General features: G+C 44.4%; 1 protein-coding gene across 1 annotated transcript in view; it reads left to right on the plus strand.

Moving 5' to 3' along the window:
• Positions 1–12,570, plus strand: part of LOC131294835 (putative uncharacterized protein DDB_G0286901) — a 42,546-nt gene extending 29,976 nt beyond the window's left edge. The window contains exons 3-5 of the mRNA XM_058322883.1: positions 4,309–4,446; positions 10,809–11,014; positions 12,280–12,570. Coding sequence (XP_058178866.1) covers positions 4,309–4,446; positions 10,809–11,014; positions 12,280–12,433 — 498 coding nt within the window. The 3' untranslated portion in view covers positions 12,434–12,570. The remainder of the gene's footprint in view (positions 1–4,308; positions 4,447–10,808; positions 11,015–12,279) is intronic.
• The last annotated feature ends 1,186 nt before the right edge of the window (positions 12,571–13,756 follow it).

Below are 13,756 nucleotides of genomic sequence, written 5' to 3' on the forward strand. Positions count from 1 at the left end.
CGTGCGGCCCTCGAAGGGTGTTAGTTTGATTTATTGGTAGATTGTTCAACGGAAAATAGACAACTGATCAGACGACCCTTCGCGAGACTCGTTAAATTGCATCGATCAAACGTACTTCGCGGAGTTGGAGGCTTGTCTTAGCGTATTTTCTATTCAAAACGCTTTTCCGTTTGCTACTTTAATCGGTAACACTCTTGAAAAGTTCTTGTTAATACATTCCATTGGAGGAATTTAGATGGAATGTTTAATATTCACTACGATATTGAAAAAGGGAAAACTTTCCAGTAGCAATTTTGTTTTCTTTCGTTTCCACTCCCCGGTACGAAGTGTAGTCTCGCAGAGCGTGACTTAATTCGCTTCTTAAATATAATTTTCATCTTCTGCAATCCACCCCTTCGTTAGGCATCGGACTCCCCTTCATCATCTCTCCGTCTTTATGTTACATAATCTGGTGGGTAATAATAGTAGCCCGACCTGCCTCAGCCCGCGGTTCAATAAATTCTTTATCGATTCACGGTTGTTTGCGTCAACCTAAGCCCGACGAATGCCGGTCAAACCTCTTCTCGAAACCCATTTCTGTGTTCTGTATTTTTTGTTGTTGTTGTTGTGCTACCTCGTTCAAGTATGTGCCTTCGATTGTAATCGATAGAAATTTTATGACTTGGAAAATGATGACCGTTGCTTCTCCATACCGAGGTAGACCCTTTCCACAAGAGGGTTCTTTTTTTGTTCCAAATTGTCCACCACGAAGAAAAACGGGAGGTTTTATTTTGGATTTACGAACGTTCGCGCGTCAGCAACCTTCCAGCTTGCGTGCGGTTGACCTTCGAGATTCGATATCCGAACAGGAAACGCACACGGCAAAGCAACGTGCGTCAGCGCCGGCAATGATTTCCTTATCGGCGCGACATCTTGGCATGTCGGGAAAACCGGGGAAAAGAACCCACGTTCGCGGGGGTCGTTTCTTGGACGGAAGAATTTAATTATACCGAATTCTGTGTTCGGCCATCGATTACGTTACTGCCGCGCGGGAATGTGAAGAAGTTTCCTCCCGAGGTGGAGGAAAAGCAACCGGACGGCACGCTAATGGAGAAGGTAACAACTGTGTGCCTTTGAGCGGCCCCGATTTTCGTCCTCCTACTAATGTATATTTGCACTCGGGAGTAACAAACTTCTTCACCAAACTTTTCGATGCTCGAGCTTAGTTACGAGAACATTTGCTGTTCGCTTTTCTCGTGCGCCATTCAAATCGTTTGCTTCTTGTAATGGGAAAACGTTAGCCTGTTAAAAATATCCACACCCAAGAAGGTGCCCCAGTACACCGCACAACCTCATTAGCATGTAACAGCTCATTTCGGCTCACCGCCGTCTGTCGTCGCTTTGCCCGAAACATTTCCTCCTGTGGCCTTCAATATTTTGTCGATTAATATTATAATTTTTTGGAACTTTCTCTTGTCGGCTGCAAAGTGAATTAGATTATCTTTGTTAGCTCGGACCTTAGAGGTGGGCATCCAGGGGAAGGTTGTAATCAAGTCACTTGGAGAAAGAAAATGCGCAGTGGAAAATCTCTTAGTACAGGCTGATGTCCACCCGCCGGGTATTTTTAAACCCAACCCGATATTCCGTTCGTCCCATACCCCAACCCTCAGCCTGTGGTGGGATGCAGGAAACACTTCGGTAGGACAGTTCTGCATCAGCCGGAGGCATCAATTTAAAATGAGATTACAGACAACCGGAGTGGCAACGCGAGGACAAGCCTTAACAACCCTGGACCTGGACAAACACACACACACACAGGTCTCGATGAACAGAGAAAGTAAAATATTACGCAATCTTTCGCACACCATTCCTTCCGTTCGTTCGAGGGAAAGATAGTGGGCCCTTTGGTTCGCCTGATTCCTTCCATCGAGTACCGCTTTTCACGACGTCCCAATTACACGGAAGTGTACCACTCTGTGCCGCTGAATTGGATTGAAGGAGAAAAATCGAGTCCAACAGGAGGAAAACTTTCCTCACCACACACCCCTCCCGCCGGCAGGGCATTTGCCTCCAGGAAGTCCATTACTAGCGAAAGTATGCCGGAGATCCCTCGAGGGAATTTCCCTTTTTTTTATGACCATCACCACGAGCGGCGCTGAGTGAACGAGAGCTCCTCAGTTGGAAAGAGGATAACGAACGACGAGCGAATGGGAATGTGTAGGCGCCTTGAAGTAGTAATAACACTGATCGGCTTCCCGTTGGACACTCACTTTTTGTGCAGTGTTGTGTCTTCTTCTCCCCCACTACGTCGTGCTCGGGGTCGCTCGGAGATGGTTCAATTTACAATGTGTCTGCACCATAAACTATGGAGAAAACGGGCCAGGAACTTTTCCACCAACAACTGTCCAAACTTGTAATGCCCCATCACAAACCTACCTGACGACGACAGAGACGATGATGGTGATGATGCTGACGGTAAAGTTAGTTGGCTAAAGGTCTTGTGGGAATTTGGATACACAGGCCATCAATATCGATGATATGAGGGTTTACGTGCTTACGTAGAGTGTGAGGTGAGTTAGAGATGATTTCAACTGCTTTTTGAAGTTTAACGAACTCTCGCGGGAAAACAAGATCTAGTTCTGTAAGGGAAAAGGGGATGTGATAAAATGAAAATAATAGACAATTGCAAACATAACGTATTTTTTCTAGAAAACATCGTTTTATCTCGGGAGAAGAAGGAAAATTATTTTTCTCCTTTCTCCTGCATGAAGCATTCTTTGGATTTTCTCTGATTTATGTTCATCCACTCGAACAAAGACCCCAAAGTGCCCCGACCGTGGGCACAAACATCGTCCAACGACTCATTGCCGCTCATAAACTTATGAATGAAAGTGGCCACATAAATTATTTATACTGATTAAATCACAGACGTCTCCACGCTAGGGGAAAATCGTGTCCCTTCCCAGGTTGTGGCTATGTTCCAGGATAAATTTTATTCGAAGAAGAAGAAGCACATAATGTCGTACGCTGAAGCAGAGCTTACTCGTACTGCATTTCTCGCTTTCCAATTTGTCTGATGCAATGGAAAACGTCGCACTGCACCGAGACTTTTCCCCCGTCGCACGTGCTGGGGGGAAAATCAGTTCATCATCATTCATGCTGCTCCGTCTTAGCGTCGAGGAGGTACATTTTAATGTTCACTTGAAATGGGGGAATTGGGAAAACGGCAAACAACTGGCAGGAGGGGAGGGAAGCGTTTTCCAGCGATAAGTTTTTCCACTGACACATCTGTGTATGTATACCGATTTTATGTCTTTGTGCATCGGTTTCAAAGTGACGCTCATTTTTTGCCACCATTTTCTCTCAAGTTTTTCCATTCCATACTTTCCTTTTTCTTATTTCACACTCCAATCATGCACTACATGACAGTCGTGACATAAAATGAAGCACCCTGTATGCATGTATGTGTGTGTGTGTGAAGGAAATAAAATAGGTTGCAAAAGTACATCGGGGGAAAAGAAAATGGAGCAGCGGGAAAAAGGACTCGACTTGTGCTCGTTTGTGACGTGACGTTTGGTGGCCGTGTTTTCGGCGCGTGAACGTGCACTCGCTGCTGCAGCTGACGTTTCGGTGTCTTGTGTTAATTGAATTCTGCCATTGTGCTATTCTAGCTTTCACCAGCGTTTCCGGGTTTCCCACCCCTCCCACCTAGCACCCCCAAAGTGACACAATCCAGGGCGACTTGTTTTCCACGAGCATGTTCCAATTCGCCAAACAAACAAAGAAAAAAGACACACACAAAACACTGCTGCTGGAACCGTTTTCGTTGTGCTATGTTGTTGTTTGTTTTCCACATACAAATAGACACTTATAATAATTTGAAGCGAAATTGTTCTAGTCGGAAAATTGATGAAATTAAATTGCGCAAAAAGGATCATCGAATATTACTATTCGCCCTCTTCTCGGAATATTGAAAAGTCTATTTACTTTTGTCTTACCATAAATTTTTAAATTATTAATTAAAACAAGAAGCATCCTCAAACAATGGGAAATGTTAATATTTCTATTGAAATTAAATGAAAATCATGCATGTTTTTGATTCGTTTTTTATTTTTTATTTCTGTAATGTTTGATGATTAAACCACCTACAGGATTTTAGAATGTAGAAAAAGGTATTTTGATTTATTCTAAAATTCACTAAATTATAATTTTAGAGAGATCAAACTATCTTTTATCTAGAAGCTTATAATTTCTCATCAACAAATAATATGCTGGTAAGCCTCGATGTTATTCTAATGACTCGATTTTCTTTCCCTCACCCAACCTTAGGCGTCCACCTCGGAGCTGTTGAAGTGCTTAGGAATGTTCCTGCACGATCGATGCCGCAAACTGCGCGACTTCCAGGCCGGCGACGCTGTGATGTGGCTGCGGGCGGTCGACCGAAGCTTACTGCTTCAGGGCTGGCAGGTACGTGCTGGATAGGATTAGAAGTGCTTGCGATCCAAAAAAAAAGGAGCACAAGCATTGCCTGCGATTGCGTTATTTGTCGATTATTGTCGTATCTTTTTCTCAAACAATCGTACCAACCTTGTGTTGCATTCAAAGGTGATGAAAAGGCCATTTGATCTCCGCGGGAAGATAGAGCCGGGGTACGACCTGCTCGCACGGAAGCGCACACTGTTGTGGGTTTTGATTTAATTTGTAGAGCATACCTTGATGGCGCCACGAAGCGCCCCGGAGGACGATGTAAATATTCCGTTTTCCCAAAGGCCACCGGCAGGTTTAGAATTAATAAGGTTGATCGCAGCATTAGCCATGAGCTTTTTTCGTGGGTTTTTGGCTTTTAGAAAAAGAGAACGTCGATGGCGACACGAAATCGGATCTGAAATCGTCACCCTTTCCCCATAGGAACAGGCGACAACGAACGAACCGAAAGCCGTTTGATTAACGTGTGTAATCCGATGAAGGGGTTTTTCCCCCTTCTTTACCCCTCTTTCGCTTCCCAATACCCTTTGGCCTTTGTTTAATCCGCTCCGAGCCAATCGTTGAGATGGCGAAAGGTGAGGAGCCCAAATTAGACCAAGCGCCTCCATTCGTTAGCGCCAGCAACTTTGATTCCAAAGTGGCGCTGACGTTCCTTTCCCTTGCCTTCACTCCCCTTCCCCTCGGAGGAGGGGGGAAATGGTTTTCCTTCAGCGGGTTCGAAAGTTTTTGAAATTTTCTCGCGCTCCGAACTCCGGCAGAGAAAGTTTTCCATCATCCTACCGCGCGCGCGGTAGGAGCCTTTGTACGAGGGGAACTTTCTAGAGGCGGCAGCCCCAACAGGTGTCCCACCGGTGGCCCTTTGGAGCCGTTGGCTAGGCAATAATAACGCTACTAATGATCCCATTAATTACGGGTATTGTGAGCGTAGTGTGTGTGCGCGAGAGGGTGCAATAGAGCTAATTTTAAAAGAATTTCTAGAGAAAAAATTGCTTTATAACTTCTTGCCAGGTGTCGAGTGAGAGTAATTAATAGTTCCGGTATTTCCAATTAAGTATTGCCCAGCTTGAGGCTAATCTAGGACTTATATTAAACTCCTCGTTCAGTTTAAATCACTATTAAATTGTGTGTGCCCACTGGGGAAGTATAATCTACAACTGGACCTAAAAAGATCTTATTATTATATTATCAGGAAAACAGTCTAAAATAACAACTTACCAAATGTCAATAGAGCTTATTCAAAGTACTTAATTATTAAGTTGTATACAGCCCCGAGTTGTACAATTTTGAGCAATATTTTTCCAAAAAGATGTTTGGCTTAACGAATGCGAAACAAGTTTGTACGAGAAAGTAAACAAATAAAATGAAAATGTGAAAAATATGCATCTGAACCGATCTTTATTGAGTTTTGATGAAGCAAATGTCACCAAATGTCGCCTTCCAGCGTTATTCCTTTGATTGAAATAAGAGTATTAATGCGCCACCGTATATTTATGTCACCGGATTAAAGATTTCAATCCAAAAGAGAAACATTTACAGAATATTTTGAGGATAATTAACATATATACGGGTTGGCATAAGCACATTTCAACCCATAGAAAATATGACAAAATTTGATAAAAAGAAGACTTTTTCAGTTTTAAAACGACTGAAAAGTTATTTGGTTAAGAAGTAAAAACTAAATTACTAGTCAATTTGTTTCATATCAAATGAATGAATATTTATTGAAATTTTATATATTCTGAAAAAGTATCGTGAATGTAGTGTATGCTCCTGTGTGGGGCTTCTAGAACGCCTCATCCACCGCTGGTTGTATTCAGTGTTAAGTAATATCTACTTGGAAGGGAGGTTTTCGCCTAAGCTAGGATAAAATTAAGAACTTATTTGTTGTTAGATTTTATCTTTTTAAATCTTTTATTGCTATTTATTTTTCAATAATTAAAATTAAAATAAAACTTAAAAAAGTATCAAAACGGTAAAACCAACACGAAGCAATCACAAAGAAAAAAGCAAAGCATTACAAGACATAAAATAATACCTCACAAATAAAAACGTGACCGTCGGAATCCATTTTCAAGTTTCCTTTCAAGAGTTTCTGCAACCGTCTTGCAGCTCAATGCAGTTGTGTATTCAGCAATCGATCCTTGTGCAAACAAAGCTTCATTAAGCTCCGCATCGTTGGATCTAGCCGAAGCAACAAAGCCTTAAGCAATGTTATGTAAATCTATACCGTACCGTTGTATGCGCGAGGGAAAAATCATCCCTTTCCTCGACCGACTGAGACCGACTCTTGGGAGCTGTCTTCTTTTTCCCTGTTTTGTTTGGACCCCTTCTTACTCCTTCCCGATGTAGGTTAAGCACAGCGGCCGCTGACGGGCCTCGCTTAAAAATGCGCCATCCAATTAAATGTTGCCGCCTGACCTGTCACCCGGCAGTCACCGTTGACATGGGCTTCGGGTCGGTGGCCAAGACAGCCAGGAGCAGCACCGGTGGCGTGACGTATTGAAATGACCGCGCGCGGTAGTGCCCCCCGGTGGGCCGCTGGAATTGCGACAAGAATGGATGATTGTGTGGGCCACATTCCAAGTGACACCTTTTCGGCAAGTCCCGCCGTGTCAAAAAAACGTTTAAAAATGCGACTCCGGTCCTTTTTTACACTTTGAAAAATAAAAACAGAAATTGTTCGCCGGGGGTAGCAGGGTGCAGTCATAAACCAAAGCACAACGACAAAAAGCTGGAAGCAGGTGATAGCGAAAAAATCACTGCCACATGATGGTTGCCATCAACGCGAGATCGTGCCGGTCGCCGGTTTTACGTCCATCCGTCCATCATCACCACGCGTTCCAACCGTGACTTGGCTTCCGAGAGAGCGAGAGCAGGGACCCTAGAATCCCTCTCCTTTCTGTCTTTTTTGCCACCACAGGGCCACCACGGCGGGGGGTTGCATTTTGTCCTAATTTTCAGATCGTCGCCGCCTGCGCCATTTTTCCACCCACAAAACGGTCGGTTGGTTATGTTCCGCCCCTTCTTTTTATGAACACCCATAAAGCTTAACTTCAAACGTCTGCCGATGCCGAAAAAGAAGGACTCTTACGCCGTCGAATGGATAGATGTGGTGAAATGCACGAGCGGAAGGCGAAGGACCCCCTCCCGGCCTGTGTTGTTAGGCTCGACTCGGCGTCAATCTGGATCATGGTTGAAAATTTAATGAGCTCCCAGTTTTCGGGAACCATTCGAGCCGAGGAAACCCGCGAGTGGTCAAGAGAGTTTTTGTCCTTTACCTTTTCTTTACGACCAAGAATTACCATTATTTTACCCTTTTAGGTGGAACGAAATCTTATCACGGTCAAGGTTAGCTTCTGGGGTTTTTCTTTCTGTGCCATCACTAGGTTTAAAGTTTCGAAATTACCTTCAGCTTACTCGATGGAAGTCCAACAGGAGATCTTAAGCCTCTCTTTTAGACATTCTTTAATATATTGTGGGTATGAAAAACATATTATGTTGTTGCTTAAACCTTCTTAAACAATTTTCATACCAATTCCTATTTCCTATAGACCCGGGAAGCAAATAAAGTGAAGTAAAACATCGCCAGGCATGACAAAGCTTTCGTAAAAATGGAAAAAAACTCTGAGAAAAGAACCTATGGAAAAGAAAAACAAACCCGAGCGAGAGTTATCGGTGCCTGCCGCACAAAAGGAAAACTTTTTCCATCAACCCCAAATGTGCTGAGATATGCTGCCCCGTTTAGCCGGAATGTTGCCACTTTCTAAGGTAACGTCGGTTGATTTATCTCGATAATGGCGGAAAGATAGTTTGTGGTGGAGCTTCGTGTGCTCGGCCTTGCAAGCGCCATGTCGTTTCGGGTGGATGTAACGTAATTCCCACCCCACACCACGTTTACCGAGTAGACACCGGTGTGTGGTGGTCAGCGTTTCGGGAGTGATTAATGTTTGCTGCTCGCCTGTTTGGCCAATCGCCAGCCTAAACTAGATTTTAGCATTACGAGAAAAAACTAGGCCCGGGAGAATAAAGCACCCAAAATATGCCCGTGAAGAAAGGTGATAAGTATAAATTCCGATTCTCACGGTCCGATAAATAATCGGCAGCATTTACTCACCCGGCCGCATCATGTTGTTTCCCTCGGTGCCAACCATTTTGGGGGGCAAGCGTTGGTTGGGATAAAGGATTACATAACAGCGCTTTCGGATGGTCGGGGAAAAACGGGATGGGAGTTTTTCGTTGTTGCCGTTGTGCTGCCGATCGAATAGTGGAGAAAATCCTTGTTGTGAAACCTTCCCGCTGGATGGAGTTCCTTTTTTTTGCGCGATGAAACGGGGGGAAGCATCGCAATCGGATTACAACCCGAAGCTCTCTATTGATAGTTGATTTGGCTTCCATCAACCGCATCAATAACCGTTTAGCGACGAGGAAGGAGAGAAAGGGTGGGGGCACGAAAAAATAATTGTTAACGATCGGATAACAAGCTTCGATCGATATTAAAATAAATGTGAAAACCCCGGTCAGCTTCAAAACCAACCGTTGGATAGTTCATTCAGGTTACCAGAAGTGAACTGTTTCAATCCTAAACCGGAATGAAATTAATCTGAATCTTTAAACTAGAGCTTCATCAACATTAAACGTTTCATTGGAAATTCATCGTACATTCAATAATGTCACTTATTCACATGTCATTTAAAAACGGATTAATGTGATTTAGAAAATATTAAAAATTTGAAATCGGTGTACAAAATGAAGCAGTTTATGCTTTTGTCTTCCTGGTCCACCGTTTTATGCATTTGGAAATTCATGCATCGTTGGTGATAGTTCATGAATCTAGAAAGACTAAATAATCCTAGGAAATTCGTTAATCTCGTAAATATCAATCCCGTCGAAAGATTTTTAAGACACAACTTTTGTTTCATTCGTATTGGAGACTATTTAGTTTAGGTGTTTTACCAGATAAATTAAAATTATACTTTTATAGTTTCAACAATTTTTAAGGATAGAATAAAGACTCATATAAACATAGCTTTTCATCAAGAAAAAATGCAGAGAAATATGTAAACTAATGTTTACCTGCCGTGTTTACGGCTTCGTTTAACATAGTTGAATTATTCAAACTCCTCTTGAATGCTGACGCTCTTAAGATAAATGAAAACTAGACCGTTCGTTATCCTGGAGAAAAAAAACACCGATTTCCATACTGCAAATATGGTCCTTCACGGCCACACACATGACTAGTTGTATGTGTGCCACTATAGTAGGTACACGTGTACCATTCACGGACACCGACTGAAGAATGAATGAATTTCTTATCGGCCGTCAACAATCACCGAGCGTGCTCAGGATAACGACGGAACGCGACGGCTTAGCTTTCGTTTGATGAAGACCCAGGTCCGGGCCCGGGCATTCAGATTACAAAACGGAAGGCATATAAAAATAAGCAAATCGTACCCTCCAAAACATTTGGAGGGTATCTCATTCCCGAGTGCGGTTTTGCGAATGTCAGTTTGAAAAGCTAGAGACTCTGCCGGCCGGTGGGAGAAGAAGGACACACCGACGCCGGCGACCTAAATCCGTTCCCGGATGAATAAATTACAACACTATCGCTCCGGCAGCCGGCACTCCAGAAGCGATACGGCATGTTTGCCGCCGGGATATGTGAGGTTTGCAATCTAAATCTGTTTTCCACCGGCAGGGGAGGTTTTTTTTAAAGCCCAACAAATCTACAACCCACAACCCTCCTCTGTAGCTTCGCTGGCGTTCGTTGACGCAGGTTCCACCATTGGCGTTTCATTGGCGGATTTAAATGGAGTATTTGCATATATCCACACCGCAGTTTGGTAGCCAGCGGATGGCAAGTGCAGTTGAGGTTAGGGTGGTTTTTGCAGTTGTCATTCGGGAATTTAATTGAAACTCGGAATGATGCTGGTGCACCCGATGGCATAGATTAGATAAATTTCGCGGAAAAGACACGTGTCCTTTGAAATATGTCACACTCTACGTCAAAAGCAGACGAGAAATGTGTTAGTGTATGATAAGATTCTGCAAATGTTTCGAGTATTATACCAACTGATAAGGCTCCTCAGTAGAAGCGAACAGTAAAGGTACGTCAGTGAGTAATGACGCACATTTCTCCGACGCAAGTCTACCGGTCGGGAAGGGTTCACTTGCAAATGATTTCCATTTTCTACCACGACCAGTCTCGCTCCGTCGAGTTGTGAAAGCTTTTCCACCCCCCAAAACCCCAGCCCACCAGCCGATGCTTTTATGAATCAATAAATTTACACTCATCACCATATTTTGCCTTTCACCTCGACTTACTTCCTCTCTCTCTCTCTTTGCAGGACGTTGCCTTCATCAACCCGGCGAACGTGGTGTTCGTGTACATGCTCGTCCGCGAGCTGGTCGACGGCGAGGAGACGAAGGAAGCGGAACTGCAAGCCGCCGTCCTCACCTGCCTGTACCTTTCCTACTCGTACATGGGAAATGAAATAAGCTACCCGCTGAAACCGTTCCTAGTGGAGGACTCGAAGGACAAGTTCTGGGACAGGTAAGTGCGGAGCGATGGTGGCATTGGTTTCGGTTTTCGGGCAGTAAATCATTGGACCGACCCGAACCCCGGCCGGGCCGGAAGGATGGAAAATTGAAAATATGCGCTCCGCCCGTTGATATTTAGCCCGGGATGAACGCGGTAATTCATTGGCGCGCCATTCGTTATTCGCGAATTCGTTGTCCCCAGCGCGCTGGAATGGAGATGAGATTTTCCCCGTTCCGTTCACCCACCTGTAGCAGCGTCCGGGTGCGGGAAAACTACTGCCGACGACGACGACGACGCGTGAGACCGGTTTTCCCTCACGCTAATATGCTGTCTCCGGTAATGCCCTCGACGTTATTTATCGTTGTTTGCCTTGAGGACAATTTATTTTTCCGTCCACCTCGAGGTCGTCTAGGTTGGTCTAGGCCTTCAACAACAATGATATTTGTGTAGCAATATTTCCTACCTGCCCCGGGACATTTCTATCAAGATAAAACAAACAGTATGAAGTGTTTTTAAACTTCCTATTAACATTCGAATAGAGTCCTAAAGTACGTTTAATTTAACTTCCAAACTCAAAGCATTACCTTCAACAAAGACTGCAGACATTTGAACTTCCCTGTATTGGGGAGGGAGGAAGACATCCAGAATAGAAAACTCACTTGGACACCAGCGAAAACCGAGACACAATTTCCGCTCATCATGCAAGGATAGATTTAGCGCAAAACCTTGAACGAACTCCTCCGTTCCGCCAACGGAGAATGATGACCATAGACCGGACACACGGAGTGCGTGGGCTGCGTTGATGTATGGCATCGTCGAGACCGCCGTGTGCTTGCCGTGTGGAAAACCCCACCGGACGTAATTGAATGCCCCGCGTGGGCGAAAACTTTTCCCACGGGGAAAAGCGCTTTTGTTCGCGTGCGCTCGTTAGTTGCGCTTAAGAACAAAGTAAGTTTTCCGCAGCGAACCGAAAGCGTTCGGTGTTGCCCGTGTTAGTGTTGTGCTCGAAATGAAACGGTGAAAAATTGGGGGAGTGCTTTCCTGTGGGTGGAAGAAATTACAAGACAGATCGGTTCAAATATCTCTTCCCGTGCTAAGAGTGTAACAGCTCAATTCGCCATACGCCCAGAAATAATTTATCATCGCCCGCCGCCCATGTACGGGTCGTTGTAACCTTCCGGTTGACCACCGGATGCCGGTGACTGGCCTTCCGGAACGAACATCCTTATTGAATCAACCTCCCTGTTCTCTCTCTCTCCCATTCTCCCTTGGCGCAGATGTTTGCTGATCGTCAACCGGCTGTCGTCGAACATGCTGCGCATCAACGCCGAGCCGGGCTTCTTCACCGAAATCTTCACCGAGCTGAAGGCGTGCGGCATGAACGCGGCGAGCGCGAACGCCAGCGGCAACCTGCCGTGCGGTGCGGCTTGACGCACCACCCGCCATCCACGCGAGGTCGTCGTCCGGCTCTCGATTGCCGGCCAGCAGCAAAAGTACCAGCACGCCACCAGCGCCACCCTGCAGGAGCTGACCAGCGTCGTCTGATGACGTACCGGTCCTGACGGCGGATCCGGTCCTCCTCCTCTTCCGGCGAGCGCTTCGCACGATCAACGGGACACACCGTTTCAACCGTGTCCTCCCACCACCACCACCACCACCACCAGCAACGGTACCTGCATGGGTTACTACAGTCTGTGCAACTACTCGCCAACGAATGGGAAGTGAGGCAGCACGGGAGAGGGGAGAAAAAACTAGAAAAACTAACCAAAAAAAAAGAAGAAAACAAACTCCTCAAAGTTTTGTTTACCGTAAAACGATATTTTGTAACACTGAAATACTCATCCCGGAAAACACACTGGTGGTGTTTCCAAAACAGTGCACTAGAAAACCATTTCTTTTAAAGATTTTAAGGACTAACATTTATCATGAAATGACAATTAACTTTAAATACCCTTATTTTGTACTTTGTTTTTTAGTATTTGCTTGCAAAACCAATGAATTCAGATGTCGAAACTGGTGGTTCTACAAGAAGTTGAAAGTGTGAACCCTGGAGTGTTTAGGAAACGGGAGTAAACGGATTAAGGAGGACGTATCGTTTGACTGCTCAAATAAGACATCCCGAACAGAACAGTGAAAAAAGTGTCCTAAAATAAATGCAGCGCCACTAAACGGAAGAAATAATAATCTATCGAGTGTGTATTCAAATAGAAACAAAAACAAAACCTAACAATAGAAATTCTGTCGAAAATTTGAACAGGATCAGGTCTGGAAACTGCAAAAATCGAGATGTATAATGGTAGTCCCCGTAGAAAAGAGTTATCGTTTTGGTTTTAAAACACGCTCAGAGGCGTTTCCTATGGAAGGTGCAGACCAGAAAACCACCCTAGTCATGTGATTTAAAATGTACGAACAAAATAGGAAATCATTAGTTTTCCGCCATGCTTATTCTATTTCTTGTCTTGTCTGTGCTAGGATAAAGCAATGGAGTACTAGACATTTAAAACAATTTCTAATATCCCTTTAAATTTTATTGGGAAGGAAATGTCTGAGTCGAAGTGAAAGGTTCATTGAAAATTAAGTACGAACAATGACCGATTGTGAAGCCTTCCATAGGAACAACATACGATTTGTTGGGAACTAGCAGTCCCCAATATGTAAGAAGAACGAATGAAAACCAAAAACGGGCAGACTCACTGAAATGGCCAACACAACAACGACAAATGACAACCAAAGCAGATTGAAGGGTTTCGACTG

Source organism: Anopheles ziemanni, chromosome 2, assembly GCF_943734765.1.
Source record: "Anopheles ziemanni chromosome 2, idAnoZiCoDA_A2_x.2, whole genome shotgun sequence".
NCBI lineage: Eukaryota > Metazoa > Arthropoda > Insecta > Diptera > Culicidae > Anopheles > Anopheles ziemanni.